This window comes from Pelophylax lessonae (assembly GCF_965119305.1).
Source record: "Pelophylax lessonae genome assembly, chromosome: 3".
Classification (NCBI taxonomy): Eukaryota; Metazoa; Chordata; class Amphibia; order Anura; family Ranidae; genus Pelophylax; species Pelophylax lessonae.
This window is the reverse complement of record NC_138770.1, coordinates 34,861,635-34,880,133: the sequence shown is the minus strand read 5'-3', so window position 1 is coordinate 34,880,133 and position 18,499 is coordinate 34,861,635. Positions and strand designations below refer to the sequence as shown.

General features: G+C 45.7%; 1 protein-coding gene across 1 annotated transcript in view; it reads left to right on the top strand.

The window, feature by feature from the left end:
- Positions 1–15,872: 15,872 nt before the first annotated feature.
- The window catches only part of LOC309550280 (maltase-glucoamylase-like), a gene marked incomplete at its 5' end in the record, with an annotated part of 526,737 nt that continues 524,110 nt past the window's right edge, over positions 15,873–18,499 (top strand). Inside the window, one exon of the mRNA XM_082250685.1 lies at positions 15,873–15,981. Within this exon, the coding sequence (XP_082106811.1) occupies positions 15,873–15,981 (109 nt within the window). The remainder of the gene's footprint in view (positions 15,982–18,499) is intronic.

Here is an 18,499-nt window from a genome sequence, read left to right as displayed (position 1 = left end):
TAGAAAGCACGCCCCTAGGGACACACATAGCCCCTCCCTTTCAAAAAAAGTTAACCCCTTCACTGCCAGTGTATTTTTACAGTAACTGTGCATATGTATAGCACTGATTACTGTAGAAATGTCACTGGTAACCCCAAAAGTGGCAAAAATGTCAGTCAAGGGTCCGATTTGTCCGCCGCAATGTTGCAGTACCGCAAAAAAATCGCAGATCGCCGCCATTACGCGTTAAAAAAAAAACAACAAAAATGACAAAAATCTTTCCCTTTGTTAGTAAACGCGATAACTTTTGCGCAAACCAATCCAAATACGCTTTTTGCGATTTTCTTTACCAAACATAGGTAGCATAAAACAAATTGGCCGAAAATGTTAAAAAATGTTGATTTTTACATTTTTTTTTGGGGGGAATTTCATATAAAAAAATGTGAAAAATATTGCTATTTTTGCAAAATTTACGCTTTTTTTTGTTTATAGTGCATGATCAAAAAATCGCACAGGTGATCAAATACCATCAAAAGAAAGCTCTGTTTCCGGGAAAAAAAGGACGCCAAATTCGTTTAGATACAGCGTCGCACGACCGCGCAATTGTCCGTTAAAGTCACGCAGTGCCGAATCGCAAAATACCCCCTGGTCAGGAAGGGGGTAAAATCTTCCGGGGCTTAAGTGGTTAAATGCTCTAAAATCTCTACATATGAAGCGTTAATAGAAATGCAAAGATCATTTTTTTTTTTTTTTGTCTCCACCTGCTTGACCCAATCAGTGTGCAAACAGCATGTTGTAAACTGGTTAAAGATTTTCAATGTTAAATACATAGAAAATCCTAGTTAAATAGACGCATATGGTAAGCTTGTTTTTTTTCTCAGAAATAGTGGGGTGATTACGTGTAACTGTGTTCTTATTTTCTACAATAATAGAGGTAGCAACCTAACATAGACCTCAGTGAGTGATGAACTTATAATCTCATAAAGTCAACATGTAGTTAGCAGTTCGACTTTAGTTTCAAGGGTTAGCTACTTTTATCTAACATGTTTAATCTTAATGGTAAACTATTAAGTTAACAATAATGGTTTTATGTGTTACATACAGATATATGAGACTGTTGATATTAAATTGTTTTTTTATTGCATTCTGCAGATAAAATAACTAATACTCTCTCACTAGCACCTACCTGGGAGGGTGCTACCCTCCCCCCAGCCAAACCGAGCCATGTCCTCACTGGCTTTGGGCAGCCGTCCTTACAACAATTATTTTCCAAAAATTCCTACGGAGTTTCCCACAAACCTGGAAAGGGGAAAGAGGGAAATAACAAATGTACAAGGCCGTGGGGCACACCCCGTATGTGGCCAATAGATAAAATAAATTACGTGAAAACACTGTATGCGCCGGTTCACACTACCGCGACGCTACTTCCCGGGGCGACCTCCGAGATCGCGGTGCGAGCAGCGCGCCGCGACCTCAGAGTGGCCGCCATGGACTTCATAACATTGGAGTCTATGGCTGTCGCCTCCGGGTCGCCCCAAAGAAGCTCCGGACCCTTTTTCTAGGTCGGAGCGACTTGTGTCGCTCCTATTAGAACGGGTCCGCAGCTTCCCTACGGGAGGCGACCTGCGGCGACCTGTGAGGCGACCAGGTCGCCTCACAGGTCGCCCTAGTGTGAACCGAAGCTATATATCTGCTGTACAAATATTTACAAGTTTATTTACAGCAGGTGCATTTAAATCAATGTAAACAACAAGCAAACACAGGGACGCACCGGCCTAGTGCATTATCCTTTGGAAGGTTTATTTAAAAGAAAAGATTAAAAATACTCACAAAGGAGATCTTGATAAAAGCATATCACATAAGGAACGCAGTCCTCAGCATAGGGATCCGAGGGTGAGTCGTCCCCTGAATTTGTAAATGCTAACGCGTTTCGAGGCTTAGCCTCTTCCTCAGAGCTCTGTGCTTGCTTGTTGTTTACTGTGTTTCCAGACTACCCTGGTCGTTCAAGGGGCAGAAAGGCCGTAGTGTTTCTCCTGGGTTGTCGTGTCCATAGCTCCAGAAACAGCTGCAAGATCCCAATAGAGATGGACAAGATACTACACCTCCCTGAGCGCAGGGAGCTGGTGCTTTGCACCAAACTTTTATGTATTGCATTTAAATCAATGAACCACTCGCCAAACAATCATCTGCTTGAACAAGTAAAGAACATTATCCTGTCTAGCTAACTAGATACAAAATGTACATTGCATAAAATGATAGAGGGCCTAGACCCGGAAATCCAAAGCAAGTCTGCAAAGCAATTTAGGTTAAGCATGATTTAATGCATAACTACTTACACCTGTGAGACCGTCCTCTCCTCAGAGGCGACTTTCTCGCCACATTTTTCCTAACTGCACATTCACATAGAGATCTTCTTTAATTCCTGTCCCCTCCGGACACACTTGACTCAGTGTATCACTGTTACTCCTGGAACAGGTAACAAATAAACCCTGCCAAGCTAACTATCTATATAATCTCTGCGAACCATTCTTATGGCACTTTTCCACTGCAAGTACCGGCTCGTACCGGCTCGGCTCTACTCGGCCCTGCTTGGCCCGGTTTGCTTTTCCACTGCTGGTACCGCATGGTACGGTGTTGGAACGGTTTGGTACGGTACGGTATAGGTTTGCTTTTCCACTAAAGTAGTACTAAAGTTAAGTGGGTGGGATAACAACGGGGTGGGTGGGATTCTCTGACCAGTCAGTGGCTAGTAGTGACTGCATGCAAAGGATTGTGGGATATGGTACCAGTTTGGTACCTGTTGGAACCACAATCGAGTAGGTACTGTCAGAGGCGTAACTAGAGCCTTCAGGGCCCCGATGCAAGAAACCATGAAGGGCCCCCCCAGATCCCTGGCCGGGGCCCTTCCCTTCAAGCCCAGGGCTCTTCCCACTAATCCTGGGGCTCTTTACTCTCGTTGCATGGCCTTTTATTACGGTCCCGCAGCAGGATCCTTTCACAAGTTCTGCAGTGGGCTCCCTTCCTGCAATCTTTGGGCCTCCCCACAGTGGTGCAATGCCAGGGCCCGGTCGCAAGTGTGACTTTTGCAATCCTGGAAGTTCACCCACTGGTTTGCTACTGGGCCCCCTGGAGCATGGGGCCCGGTAGCAATCGCAACCCCTGCAACCCCTGTAGTTACGCCCCTGGGTACTGTTTTTTCAGAGCCGTACCGTACCGTTCGGTTCCATGCAGTGGAAAAGCAAACCTATACCGTACCGAACCTTTCCGACCCTATACCATGCGGTACCAGCAGTGGAAAAGCACAAAAGCGTGCCGAACCGGTACGGTTCCATGCAGTGGAAAAGCGCCATTAGTGACTAGATGATAGGCACAGTCCCTTCTCAGCACTAGGGCACTGATGCTCCTCCCATCACAGTCAGACTCACAAGCTCAGAACCAAGACATGTGGAGTCTACACGACTGGTGTTCACAGTATTCTTTCCTCCTGTAACACAGAGGCAACATGTCTTTTCTCTGTGACAAGCTGTTTTGCTGGAGTCTGAGCAAACTTGTCAAAATTGTGAATGTCATGATTCTCTTCAAGGGGCCCCTCACTCTGGCATTCCCCCTTTCTGAAGAGCCACTAAGCCACTACCCACTCTCCTGAGGTAGCAACTTGCACAAAGTTTCTCCAACCGGCCCAACAGGATCTTCGCAAAGTGTCCTTTGAGCAAAGTATCTTTGTGAAATTATCCTCTTCTTCTGTACTCCTTCCCTTTTCCAAGTCTCTTTGCAAAGTGTCCATTAACTTGTTCCATTAAGTGATAATGGCCCAAAGGATCTTGATAGAGCATGTGCTGAAACTAACTTCTGATAGTGACTGAAGCATGACATTAACCACTTAAGCCCCGGAAGATTTTACCCCCTTCCTGACCAGGGGGTATTTTGCGATTCGGCACTGCGTGACTTTAACGGACAATTGCGCGGTCGTGCGACGCTGTATCTAAACGAATTTGGCGTCCTTTTTTTCCCACAAACAGAGCTTTCTTTTGGTGGTATTTGATCACCTGTGCGATTTTTTGATCACGCGCTATAAACAAAAAAAGAGCGTAAATTTTGCAAAAATAGTAATATTTTTCACATTTTTTTATATGAAATTCCCCCCCCAAAAAAATGTAAAAATCAAAATTTTTTAACATTTTCGGCCAATTTGTTTTTGCTACCTATGTTTGGTAAAAAAAATCGCAAAAAGAGTATTTTGATTGGTTTGCGCAAAAGTTATCGCGTTTACTAACAAAGGGAAAGATTTTTGGCATTTTTGTTGTTTTTTTTTTTAACGCGTAATGGCGGCGATCTGCGTTTTTTTTTGCGGTACTGCGACATTGCGGCGGACAGATCGGACCCTTGACTGACATTTTTGACACTTTTGGGGTTACCAGTGACATTTCTACAGTAATCAGTGCTATACATATGCACTGTTACTGTAAAAATACACTGGCAGTGAAGGGGTTAACTTTTTTTGAAAGGGAGGGGCTATGTGTGTCCCTAGGGGCGTGCTTTCTACTGTGATTGGCTGTGGCTTCAGATGTATGAAGAGTGATCAACGGTTCTACATAGTAGAACCGTATGATCATCCTTCATACACAGGGGAGAATGACAGGCAGCTTGTTTACACAAGCCGCCTGACTTTCTCCCTCTCCCCTGCCGATCGCAGAGTGACCGGCGGACATCGGGTCCGCCGGTCACACGCGCGGGGGGGTCCGTGACCACGCGGGAGCGCGCCTCCGGGGGCGCGCGCTCGCTCCCTAGACCCTCACAAGCTAGTGACGTAGCCCTACGTCACTTTGCCTGTGAGGGGCTGACTGCCGACGTAGATCGGCGTTAGGCAGTCGGCAAGTGGTTAAGGTACTACTTAGGTCCTTTTGAACAGAAAGTCTGTTGTGTGTTAGAGGGCCGGCCCTCTTTGATGGTACTGCTCAGTGGTAGCAGTTCTGCTGATTTCCCAATCCCTTTTGCAAGGATAGAAGGGAAAGGGGTATTTGGGAATAGGGCTCTGGCCCTAGCAAGAACAACTTAAACTCTATACATATAGAACGACTCAGGCTAGCCAGCCTTACAACTGTAACTTTGCTGGGGTGGGATCCTACATCCTTAGCAGTAATGTTTAGGATGAGGGATCCAAATGGACTTCCCCTCGGGGTCTTGAACACAGACAGACCAAACCGCCCTAGGTTTCATTTGGTCTTCACAGAGCAGAAGGTGCCCCATAGTTCAGGCCTTTCTTTGTTCCGGTATGACTTGGAAATGTAGAGGAACTCCCAAATCACATCACTGCACCACTCTCCTCTTCTGGCCTCTATCTCCAACATAATCTCCCGGGGAGCGTAGGGGTAATCGTACCCATACTCCAGGGCAACCTTCCTCTGAATTAGACGCTGGCATCCTGAAAACCTGGGGAGGGTTTGTCTGTTTCCTCTCCCAGGTGGGGAATACAGGGTCTCTTGTCTCCTGATGAGCTTAGCATAGGCCTCATTTTGAACCCGAGCCCGGGTGTAGGTACGAGGTGGGGACAAATCTGGGGCCCTCATAGCATAGACTATACAGAACCCCAAATTCATGGCACACTGCATGCGTACCACCAAATCCCTTGTCTCCTCATCAGGCAAACTGGCACTCGAAGAGCTGCTCCTTTCATCTGCTCCCCAGTCCCACTCTTTCTCTTCTTCATACTTCCAGACATCTATCCCTTCCTACAAGGATCCAAACTGATGCTGAAAGCTGGGAGACCCCGTATCAATGGCTCCGGCCTCCCCTTCACTTGTCACACTGGAGGCCCTCTTCCTGTGAGCCCATTGATTCCCCTCTGCCTTTATAGAAGTTATTTCTGCCTGTGCAGGTGTAGCTGGGCCTCTTCCTGGCTGCGACTCGGCCTGAATCACCTGGGTGCACTTCACCCCCGAGGTGTAAGTTTCCCTGGTCTGACATATTGCAGTGTAAGTCTGCACTACTTACCTCGGCTCTAGCAGCGCTCGCAGCACTCCCCTTTCTCTGCCTACAGGGATCCTCATGGACACCAGCAACTTCTGAGTGAATCCTGTCTCCCAGCTCACACACAGCTTTCTGGGCTGACATTCACTCTGCACCGCCTGCACAAGCAAATCACCCCAGTGTCTGCACAGACTCCAAGCCTGCAGCCCCATAGACACATTCAAGCATCAGCTACATAACAGCCTGAGATGCTCCTTGTCCTTTCCGCTGCACAGCACCAGTCCTCCCTTGGGCACCAACCACACTCCAGGGTCCCACAGGACCTACTCTGGTGATTCTTCCAACTCCTCAGGTACTCCGTTAACACGTAGGATACCCCCTGCGCTCTGGCTCACTCCGGCATCTGGCATCCATCTTGCTCCTCCACACACGCAGGGCCGCCATCAGGGGGGTACAGCCAGTACTCATGTATGGGGCCCCCACACATAGGGGGGCCCGGACAGCAGGAAGATCGGTAGGATGACAGCATACCTCCCAACCTGGGCAGGACTGTCCTGCTGTACAGAGGTTTTGTCCGGCATAATTCTGGGGATAAATGTTACCTTCTAGCTCAGAAGGACCTGCAGCAGTGGGAACATTTAGAGCAGCCAGGGATTGGCTAACAAACCAGCTGGGTGTGCACTATGCAGCCAAAATGAGAGACTGCACCTGTCAAATTCATGCTGTGATGTCGGTAATGGGCGGGACTGCTACTCAGACCCGCCCCCTGTGTCAAGCAACACATGCATAGGGAAGAAGGAGAAGGAAGATATGGCAGCCAGCAACAGAAAGGTATTTTAGAAAGGTAATCATGTGGAAGATGGGGGACCTTTGGGGGAGATAAAGGCAGAGGAGGGGTGTGTGTGTTGCAGAGGTTGTAGCAGCTAGGAAGAGGTGCAATACAGAGGCATTTACGTACATTCGCTACTATGGACAGCTTGGTATGGCACTACTCCCGATTTTTAACATTGGCCTCAATGGAGAATCTTGGTCACCTTGGTATAGCACTACTCCCGATTTTTAACATTGTCCTCAATGGAAAATCTTGGTCACCTTGGTATACACTACTCCCAATTTTTAACATTGGCCTCAATGGAGAATCTTGGTCAACTTGGTATGGCACTGCTCCCTGTCTAACATTTGCATATATGGGAAATCTTGGTCAGCTTAGTAAGGCACTACTCCCTATCTAGCACTCTCCTGAACCCTGTGCATAATGCACTCCAGAACCCTGCATTCTGTATCTAGCATTCTCCTGAACGTATTCCTGACCCCTGCACTCTGTACAGGGATGGGGTTGTGAATTTGTGGAGGGATTTGGGGGGTTGCGCTGTGAGGGGTGATTGGGAGGGATTTCTGCTAGGAAGAGAGATTAGGGGAGGGGGTGATAATATCATTTTGATATTTTCGGTGGAGGGGGGGGGGCCCTGTCAGGTAGGCTGTATGGGGCCCCAGGATTTCTAGCGGCAGCCCTGCACACACGTGTCTGCTCCTTAGCTACACCCGAAGGCGGAAGTGATGTCTTAGCTCTCTTCCTCTGTTCTGATTGGCAGTCTGTGGGAGCCAACTCCGCCCACAATTCAAGACTAGCTGACTCTCTGGCGGAGGCTCCTCCTGTTAGGCAGAACTCTTTAGCGAGCTTTCCCGCGCAGTGCAGTAACCTCTTCACTGCTGCTTCAACTCTGCGCATCCAGCATGAAGGTCACTGCCTGGCAGACTGTGCTCCTCAATCTGCACACATCCACCATCTCTACCCATATTTGGGCCTCAGTTGCACTTCTATCTTGCCAAGCCAACTGACCTCCCACACTGTTTAGGAAAATTGTCCTGCTGTCATGAATTGCACGGTCAACACTTTTTTCCACAGCATATGTACAGACATGACTTCCCATACTGTTTAGGAAAATTGTCCTGTCATGAATTACACAATCAACACTTTTCTTCACAGTACATGCACAGACATGACCCCCGACACACCGATCCCTATGTCCCGGGTCACTACTCTCTTCATCCATACTTGCACCGATTACTGTAAAGCAGACTCAGTCCTTTTGTACCATACAGTGCATCTCCTCTTCATCAACTCTCTTGCATTTTACTTGTAAAGGCATGCTGTTTCTTGGACAAAGTCCATCCGTTGCCATTGGCCACCATCATTGCAAACTTGACTTATCATCCCACTCTCCCTAGTCCCTGTAGAGCAGACATTACTTTCTTCGCTGACACTCCAGTACATTTCTTGAGGAAACATTTCGTTAGTTAGCACAATTTTCCGGCTGTTGCTGCTAGCAACCATTGCAGTAACCCAGAGGCGAATCCCGGACAATGCCCCCAAATGTAGCAGTGCCCCCTTGAGAACTTCTGGATGACACACTCTCGGGTCCCCCTGGGTTACCGTTAGCAACAATGGCATTCGCAGATTAACACTTTACTTCTTGAATGAGTCAATGATCAGTCCAGGGGTATGTAGTTGTTTTTGGTGTTTTATTTTAAATAGGGATGGGAGAAGGGAATAGTGGGATACTCCAGAATAAACTATTCTTAATGGATGAGGACTCCTGTCTTAAGATGCAGCCCGGCTGCAGATTCACCTTGCCACTAGATGAATTTAGGGTAGGTCTCTGTATAGACGACTTAGTTGGGTAGATTATCTTTAGGATACCTGCCTAGTATCCCCTTTTACCCCACAGACTGACCCCCGTCCTCTTACTATCCTACACCAGGGTGGCCCCCCCTCAGATCAGGCCCCTAGATACGATCCCCTGTACTCACAATACTGTTTTTCGAGGGTCTCCAGTTTCTCTACCCCTCCAGTCAGTTCTCCTGGACCTCTGGGTTCAGTTCCTTTCCTCTGGTCCCCAGGCCAAATGCCTGTAACCACGTGCCACTGCTACAGAGGAGGAGGCAGCCACCACCCTTCCTCTGGGACTCTGCTCACCAGCCAAATACCCAGCAGCACATGTGCTCCTGGCTTTTATACAGTATCCCATAATGCACCAAGACAGCCAGTCTAATTGGTCAGGTTTCCTCCCACTGTCCAACATTGGACCAGTGTGAAACACTATCTAGACCCAATGAATCACACACTGAGCACAATGAGCAGGCCTAACTCACAGATCCTGCTCTCTGGTAGGCAGAAAGCAATATAGGTTTTCCTGCTGCTCGTCTGATAGGCAGACAGAGTCAAAACTATACTCTCTCACTAGCACCTACCTAGGAGGGTGCTACAGAGGCGTAACTAGAACCTTCAGGGCCCCGGTGCAAGAAACCATGCAGGGCCCACTCAGACCCCTGGCCAGGGCTCTTCCCTTCAAGTCTGGGACTCTTCCCACTGATCCTGGGGCCCTTTAATCTCGTTGCGGGGCAGGGGAAGGAAGGGAGCACAGTGGGGGGGGGACCAAGGGAGCACACAGGGGCCCAGAGACAGCAAAACACAAGTGAACTGGATAGGAGGAATGGCAGGGGCAGCATACAGAGGAACCAATCTTCTCCATTTTCCTCCTGTAGCTACAGGAAGAAAAAGGAGGACAGTAATTTCTCTACATGCTGTCCCTGCCGCCCCTCCTATCCAGGTGTATAGGGGAGCCAAACAGGCCCCCTGGAGCATGGGGCCCGGTTGCAACTGCAACCCCTGCAACCCCTGTAGTTACGCCCCTGATTAAAGTATTTAAGGGACATGTATAACGGTGAGTGTCAAAGGATGTAAGAACATTTTAGGCAGGAAAATCATTTTTTTTTTAGATTTGCTTGACCCAGGGGTAGTTTCCACCACACTTGTATTTTAGATTTGATGAATATTAAGGGGTAGGTAGTCTGTTACGTCCTTTAAAATTATTATCCCCAAGTAATTATTGATATTATTTTAAAACAGTGGTGAGTGGGCCTGCTCTTGAGTAAGTCTGAGCAAGATCAAATGGTAAAATTTGTGAAATAAATTGACTCATTACAAATCTGGATAATCAATCAAGTGATAACATTTAGGCAGTTCCAAGGGTATAAAGGAGCACTGATCTGATCTGGCATAGGTGCAAATTGTGCCCCCCCCCCCCCCCCCCCCAAGTCAGGTCTTGTATATCAGAAAGATTATGCAGATTAGTGACCTATGGTTTAACTTCCAGGGCAAACAGCAGGGAACTAAGTTTAAAGTTCTGGCGAGTACGTCTAGATGAAAAAAAAAAAAAGGGTCTAATGTCTATCTGTTGAAACTAATGCGAGCCTGGAAGACCCCGTTGCTTAGTTTTGAGGCGGCCAAAAACCGTATGAATGATATTCTCGTTAATGAAAAGTTGACTGCGATAGTTTCTGATTCTCACGCTAAGTTTCTTAAGGTGTGGGACCCCTGGATCTCTACCGTTGCCCCTTCTAGATTCCAGACTACCCTTCTCTCTCTTTAAATGCCTCCTGGGCGCACACCCCGCAGGACCTGTTCCCCCCCCCCCCCTTTCCTCTCCCCCTTCCTCTTCCCCACCCTTTCTTTAGCCTTTCTCTATTGTCGTCTGTCTTTTTGTTTGTCCTACTTTCTCACTCTTCCTTTCTTTCTTGTCTTTGTCTCGTACTGATGTTTCCCTTCCCGGCTTGGTACTCTCTGGTCCAGCCTTTGTTTGCTCATTGGAACGTAATGAACCTTTTCCTGTTGATGACCTTCCTACATTGTGACATAATAAGGGACTTTAGGTCCCCTCCTGTGCTCTTCTGCTTGTTGATGTTCATTATTTGGTCCGTGTTGTTTCCCGGTTGGCGCACGTACTATGTCTGTAACGTGTTCTGCCAATATCTATTTCTCTGCGTTCCAGTTTTTTCTTATCTAATTGTACACATGTATTGTGTATTTGATGTATGTTAATGCCTCTTTTCAAAATAAAAACTTTTGTACAAGAAACTAATGCGAGCCACCTGTCTAAAATATACGATTCAGAGCCATTTAGAAAATTTAGGGCTAACCTAAACCTTTCCAGATCTACCAGAGGATGTTTTGCTTCACTCAGTCAAATGCATTGGCTGTGTCTATGCAATCCACTACTCACTTAATCGTATGTGGATTGCAAATAAATAAATAGGTGGTAGGTATTTAGGAGGGTATTCTTGGAAATTTAAATATTGTATTTCAATTGTAACTACCGGTATATTGCAGGGGGGGGGGGGGGTTTCTTTTGTACACATATATATGAGTAGGTTTTGCCGCCGTCCCTTATGTAAATATATGGGGGGTTCCTGGTGCCTCAAACCAGAGGGGATGGGACTTTGTGGGCAAGTGGATGGTTATGTACAACCAAAGAATCGGATGTGGTATAAATTAAATAAAAAATAATTTATTACAGAAAAAAAGGATTGCATGTATTGTAACAAGTATTTCAGTGAACAATGTGCTTGGGGAAAAGGCAGAGAGGAGAGGACAGACCGAACCTGCGCCAGCCAAGGAACCATCCTGCTACCAAAAAACGTAAGTTCCAATGGAGCACCGGTCCATTAACCCTAAATAAACTTCTTGGGCACCATAGTCACTGCATTTTTTTACTGTACAAGCACTATGTCAAAATTTAAAGCTGAAACACACATTTGGGATCACCTGGCACCATAGTCAAAATAATGATAGAAAGCCACCATGGTACATTATGTGTAAAATGGATTATCATCATACTTTAGACCAAGAACCTGGCTGAAAAGAGAGGGAAAAGGAAAAAACACACACCCCCCCCTTTCCCAGAACTGCGGAGGAAACCCAACCCCAGCAGCTTATCCAACTGTAAGTGAAGTTACTGCCTTCATGGAACACTTTGACAGTATTAACCCTCACCACAAATAATACTCTTCTTGTGAATACCCCCCTAGGCTATACGCAGTACACGATTCCCGCTGTGATTGTGAACGGTTGTGGGAGCTCTGCGCAGAAATAGTGGCTATAACCGTGTATGTACCCTTTTAAGCTTCTCTGAAATATAAATGATGTTATATGATACATTCAGAGGATTTCAATAATCCTGTATATTACTCTTATAGATTTACTGACTGAGTGACTGAACGCTTTGATAAAGGCCCGTGATAGAGCCGAAACGCGTCAACAATTTGGGATTTTTCTGGGAATATTTTCCATTTAAACATCTACTGGAAAAATGTAACGCTCCTGCGTTTTTAGTATAGGCTGGATTTGCAGCTGCAAAATCTCCACTCAGTAGTCATGTAGAGATGTGTTGAATACCAGATCCAACTCTCCAGGACTCATCACCGTGGGCCTGTCAGCTTCAACATACAGATATATACACACTCAATGAGATGTTCCTGGAGTGATAGGATGTATATGATAGTATGAAGGTGATGTGCTGAAGGGACAGGTGTGAACAGTGACAAGGATGGTAATCACTTGATAGGTTTGTATAGGAGAGTTCAAGATGGTATTTAGGAATGCAGATAGGTTAGTATCGAGTATGCTAACAGGTGGTGAGGACAGCAGATGACAAATACAGGATAGACTAACCCAGTGCAAGGATAGATAGTAGTAGACAGGAGAGCTAGCAATCTATGCAGCAGTGCAGATGATAGATGGTAGTAGGCTCAAGAGCTAGCAATCTATGTAACAGTGCAGATGATAGGATAGTATGGATAGGTAGTAACAGTCCTTAATGTGCATAGGTAGATAGTGCAATAAGGTTATGGAGGGTTCCCCTGCGGGGTACTTATCACTTGTAATGTTAGTAGTTTAGAGAGGTCCAGTAGATAAGGAATGATCCGGTAGCGAGATACAGGGATCAGTAGCGAGGTTCCGGTCTGCTCCAGGTAAAGGGAATAGCTGGAGGTTCCGATCGAGAGACAGGCTTGAAAGCATGTGGATAACAAGGCAGGTTGAACGAACAATGTGAGTGAGAACGCCGGCAGTTGAAATAGCCGCTCTGCGGCGCTCAGCAGTGACATCATCGTTCTTAAAGGTATATGCGTACCACCTGAAGAGAAAGGTGGGACGCATTACAGAGAAAGTGGTGATTAAGGGTACCGGAGGTACCAGAATCTTACAAAAAACAGCAAAAAATCCTTGTAAAATGTCACCAGATGCACCACTGTCACTGATTCTCTTGAATCACTCTTACCTTCCTCACACTTGGGTTTCTTTCCCCAAGCACATTGTTCACTGAAATACTTGTTACAATACATGCAATCCTTTTTTTCTGTAATAAATTATTTTTTATTTATTTATACCACATCCGATTCTTTGGTTGTACATAACCATCCACTTGCCCACAAAGTCCCATCCCCTCTGGTTTGAGGCACCAGCAACCCCCCATATAACTACCGGTATATTTATTGTTGTTAAATTATTGTTAGTAATAGTTGTAGGAGTAGAAGAAGTAAAGTAAACTATAGAAGAAGTAAAGTAAACTATATTAATGGTTTTTATTGTTATTGCTAACAGTAAAGTTAAAAAAATACAACCTTAAGCATGCGTATTTTCTTTGTTAATTTACATAAATCTTATGTTTAATACCACTGGTATCTCCTACTACAAAAAAAGTGTTTTAAGAGACTATAGAGGATTACCATGATTGTACATTGGAATGAAGATACAGACCACTACCCTTCAATTACTCATTAATTATCCAGATATGTGTTAAATGTGTAATATATTAACCGGTATAATGGCTAATACAACTTTGCAAACAACTATTCCATCTATGAGATTGAAAAAAGAACTGAATCCTTTACACCTTTTTTATTGTTTCAGATGGGGAAGAAACGAAAATTTAGTTCTCTGGAAATATCCCTAAGGCTCCGTTCACATGTAGGCGTTTTTGGGCGTTTTTGGAGCGTTTTTCTGCTCACTGATCAGCTCTCAAAACGCCCAACAAGACAAATCCCATTCATTGCAATGACCCCTGTTCACATCTGAGCGCTTTGACGCCCTAATGAAAACGCCCAACGCTCAAAAAAGTACTTGAGCTTCTTTTTGGGCAGATCACAGGCGTTTTGTCCCATAGACCTCAATGTAAAGTGATATTTGGCGTTTCACAGGCGTTTTACAAGCGTTTAGTTGCTCCTGATCAGCTCAAACAGCACAACTCTCCACCCAGCTCTCCACCCAGCTATCCACCCAGGTCTCCACCCCCTTGGCATGCCTCTGCTGTGAGCACATTTTCCTGAAACATGGAGAACAGCAGTTAGGCAGTTTAGGTGACCAGACCCTGCCATACCAAGGTGACCGTAGCCTGCTGCCATACCAGGGTGACCGTAATGTAGTTTAGGTGAACTGACTCTGCTATGCCAGGCTGACCAAACTCTTCCATGCCAAGGTGACCGTAACGAAGTTTAGGTGAACTGACTCTGCTATGCCAGGCTGACCAAACTCTTCCATGCCAAGGTGACCGTAACAAAGTTTAGGTGAACTGACTCTGCTATGCCAGGCTGACCAAACTCTTCCATGCCAAGGTGACCGTAACGAAGTTTAGGTGAACTGACTCTGCTATGCCAGGCTGACAAAACTCTTCCATGCCAAGGTGACCGTAACGAAGTTTAGGTGAACTGACTCTGCTATGCCAGGCTGACCAAACTCTTCCATGCCAAGGTGACCGTGACGAAGTTTAGGCGAACTGACTCTGCTATGCCAGGCTGACCAAACTCTTCCATGCCAAGGTGACCGTGACGAAGTTTAGGCGAACTGACTCTACTATGCCAGGGTGACCAAACTCTTCCATGCCAAGGTGACCGTAACGAAGTTTAGGTGAACTGACTCTGCTATGCCAGGCTGACCAAACTCTTCCATGCCAAGGTGACAGTAACGAAGTTTAGGCGAACTGACTCTGCTATGCCAGGCTGACCAAACTCTTCCATGCCAAGGTGACCGTAACGAAGTTTAGGTGAACTGACTCTACTATGCCAGGGTGACCAAACTCTTCCATGCCAAGGTGACCGTAATGAAGTTTAGGTGAACTGACTCTACTATGCCAGGCTGACCAAACTCTTCCATGCCAAGGTGACCGTAACGAAGTTTAGGCGAACTGACTCTGCTATGCCAGGGTGACCAAACTCTTCCATGCCAAGGTGACCGTAACGAAGTTTAGGTGAACTGACTCTGCTATGCCAGGGTGACCAAACTCTTCCATGCCAAGGTGACCGTAACGAAGTTTAGGTGAACTGACTCTGCTATGCCAGGCTGACCAAACTCTTCCATGCCAAGGTGACCGTAACAAAGTTTAGGTGAACTGACTCTACTATGCCAGGGTGACCAAACTCTTCCATGCCAAGGTGACCGTAATGTAGTTTAGGGTAAATTGACTCTGCTATGCCAAGGTGACCGTAATGTAGATATATACATGGAATCAAAAAACACCATTTTGAAGCCCTAAAACCCAATAAATGCCCCTAAAAAGTGCCTAGGGTTCTGGATCATGCCCCAGGGACTATGAATCAGGCAAAAAAAAGTTCTTAAAAATTGTCGTTTTTGATAGAGAGCCAATTATTGAAAAAAATAAAAAAATAAAAAAAAAAAGATTTCTTTGGATTTAGTTTTAATTTTAGTGTCTGGGGGGTCTAAAAAGTGTACCTGTGAAGTTTCAGCTCTGTAGCATGTCCAGAACCATAAAAAAAAAAACATCATGCAGAAGAGGAGGTCCCTGGAAGGTCCAATGCAGAAGAGGAGGTCCCTGGGAGGTCCAATGCAGAGGAGGAGGTCCCTGGGAGGTCCAATGCAGAGGAGGAGGTCCCTGGGAGGTCCAATGCAGAGGAGGAGGTCCCTGGGAGGTTCCTTTGCAAATGTTGTAAAAAAAACACTCTGCTTTTCCATTGGTTACCAAAAACACCTGTTAAAAACGCCCAAAAAAACGCTTGCAAACGCTTGCAAAAACGCCTATAAAAACGCCTGTAAAACGCCTGAAAAACGATAAACAAACGCCTGAAAAACGCCAATGCCTACAAGTGAACGGAGCCTAATTGTTCTGTTTATTTTGGTTACAATAATAGCAATAGTCCTTATTGTGCTTTTTGCTACAAAAACACCTGGAATCAAGGATACAGGTAAGGCTCGGTTTCCACTAGTGCGGCTACGAAGTCGTGCTACTTCTAGCACGACTTCGTAGCGAAAGTAAACTGCGGCTTCAGTGAGACTTGTCCCTTATATATAGAGGGAAGTCGCGCTCAAATGTAGTAGTCGATTTACTTTTGAAGTCGCGGCAACTGAAGCCGCGGCAGTGGAAACGGACCCCATTGAAAACAATGGGTTTTGACTTGCTGTGCGACTTGACGTGTGTCAAGTCGCTCTAGTGGAAACCGGGCCTAAGACACTGTCTTCAAAAAATGTCAATTTCGTATGTAAGCTAATAACTACTATGCAAAGTAACCTTTATTTAAAATTTGCAAACTGTTTCTTAGTTTGCTGTACATAGTGTATTTGCCCTTTACAAGTTAGGCTCCATGTACACGGGACGTTGTTAAAAGTCCCTTTGAATGCTGGAATTTTTAGGACGTTTGAAACGTCCGTTCAGTCGCGTTTGTACCCGCGTTTAGCGGGCGTTTAGCAGCGTTTGCGGGCGTTTGCGTTTAGAAGCGTTCCTAGAGGTCAAAAAAATTATTCCCCTTTAAAATGGAAAAACGCGAACGCTAAACGCGGGTCATCGCGTTCAGACGCGTTCGGACGCGTTTAGACGCGTTCGGACGCGTTTGTGCGTTTGAAACGCCGGGAAACACACGTTCGAACGCAAATAATTGCGTTCTAAAAACAGTCCCTGAACGCAACTGCCTGCAAATGACTGTAAACGACCTGGTGTACATGGACAGATAAGATAAAATGTAGATGGGTTCAGGGGCTTCTGAAAAAAACGCCCAACTGCTCCTAAACGGCCATTTCCAGCGTCCCGTGTACATGGAGCCTAAATCTGCAGCCTTTCATGTGCCTTTACCTGGTTCTTTAAATTTACATGTAATTGAAGGGATGATTTTTTTTTAATATAGGTGAATTTGGAAAAGTTATGCTCAGTCTAAATACCTACTCATGTTCAAACGCAATTATAAAATAAAAACATGATTTTTAATTTCTACGTTATTGAATTATTAACCACTTAAGCCCCGGAGGATTTGGCTGCTAAACGACCAGGGGGTATTTTGCGATTCGGCACTGCGTGACTTTAACAGACAATTGCGCGGTCGTGCGACGCCGTACCCAAACGAAATTTACGTCCTTTTTTTCCCAAAAACAGAGCTTTCTTTTGGTGGTATTTGATCACCTGTGCGCTTTTTACTTTTTGCGCTATAAACAAAAAAAGAGCGTAAATTTTGCAGAAATAACAATGTTTTTCACATTTTTTTATATGAAATTCCCCCCCAAAAAAATGTAAAAATCAAATTTTTTTAACATTTTTGGCCAATTTGTTTTATGCTACATATGTTTGGTAAAAAAAAATCGCAAAAAGCGTATTTTGATTGGTTTGCGCAAAAGTTATCGCGTTTACTAACAAAGGGAAAGATTTTTGTCATTTTTGTTGTTTTTTTTAACGCGTAATGGCGGCGATCTGCGATTTTTTTTTGCGGTACTGCGACATTGCGGCGGACAGATCGGACCCTTGACTGACATTTTTGACACTTTTGGGGTTACCAGTGACATTTCTACAGTAATCAGTGCTATATATATGCACTGTTACTGTAAAAATACACTGGTAGTGAAGGGGTTAACTTTATTTGAGAGGGAGGGGCTGTGTGTGTCCCTAGGGGCGTGCTTTCTACTGTGATTGGCTGTGGCTTCAGATGTATGAAGAGTGATCAACGGTTCTACATAGTAGAACCGTATGATCATCCTTCATACACCGGGGAGAATGACAGGCAGCTTGTTTACACAAGCCGCCTGACTTTCTCCCTCTCCCCCGCCGATCGCAGAGTGACCGGCGGACATCGGGTCCGCCGGTCACACACGCGGGGGGGTGCGTGACTGCGCGGGAGCGGGGGCGCGCGCTCGCTCCCTAGACCCTCACAGGCTAGCGACGTAGACCTACGTCGATTTGCCTGTGAGGGGCTGACTGCCGACGTAGATCTACGTTAGGCAGTCGGCAAGTGGTTAAAAATAATAGCGGGCCTCAGTTGTGGCTCCAGACATTTTGAACAGACCGCACAAAAACAGCTTGTTTGAATGATCTTGAAAATTGTAAACTTTGTGAAGATCCTCACACATTACTTTCTTGAATCATGTTACACGTATTTACTATGCTTTTGTGGGAAGGCACTGCTGTGTCACAGAATTCACAAAACTTGCCTTCTGAACTTCAGAGGAACTGAGAGGAAGAGTTTCAGGAAACACAATCAGTAGAGGAACCATCACTTGCAGGTGCATGGGATATGTAGTCCTTAAACATTGAATGTAAACAGTAGAGGAGAATCTGCAAAGCATGAATGTAATCCAGGAAGTTGTGGAAAGAGATGGGCAGTAGACAGCACTCACAACATTAAAGGAGATTTCTTAAGTACGCAAACGGCACTTTTCCACTGCAAGTACCGGCTCGTACCGGCTCGGCTCTACTTGGCCCTGCTTGGCCGGTTTGCTTTTCCA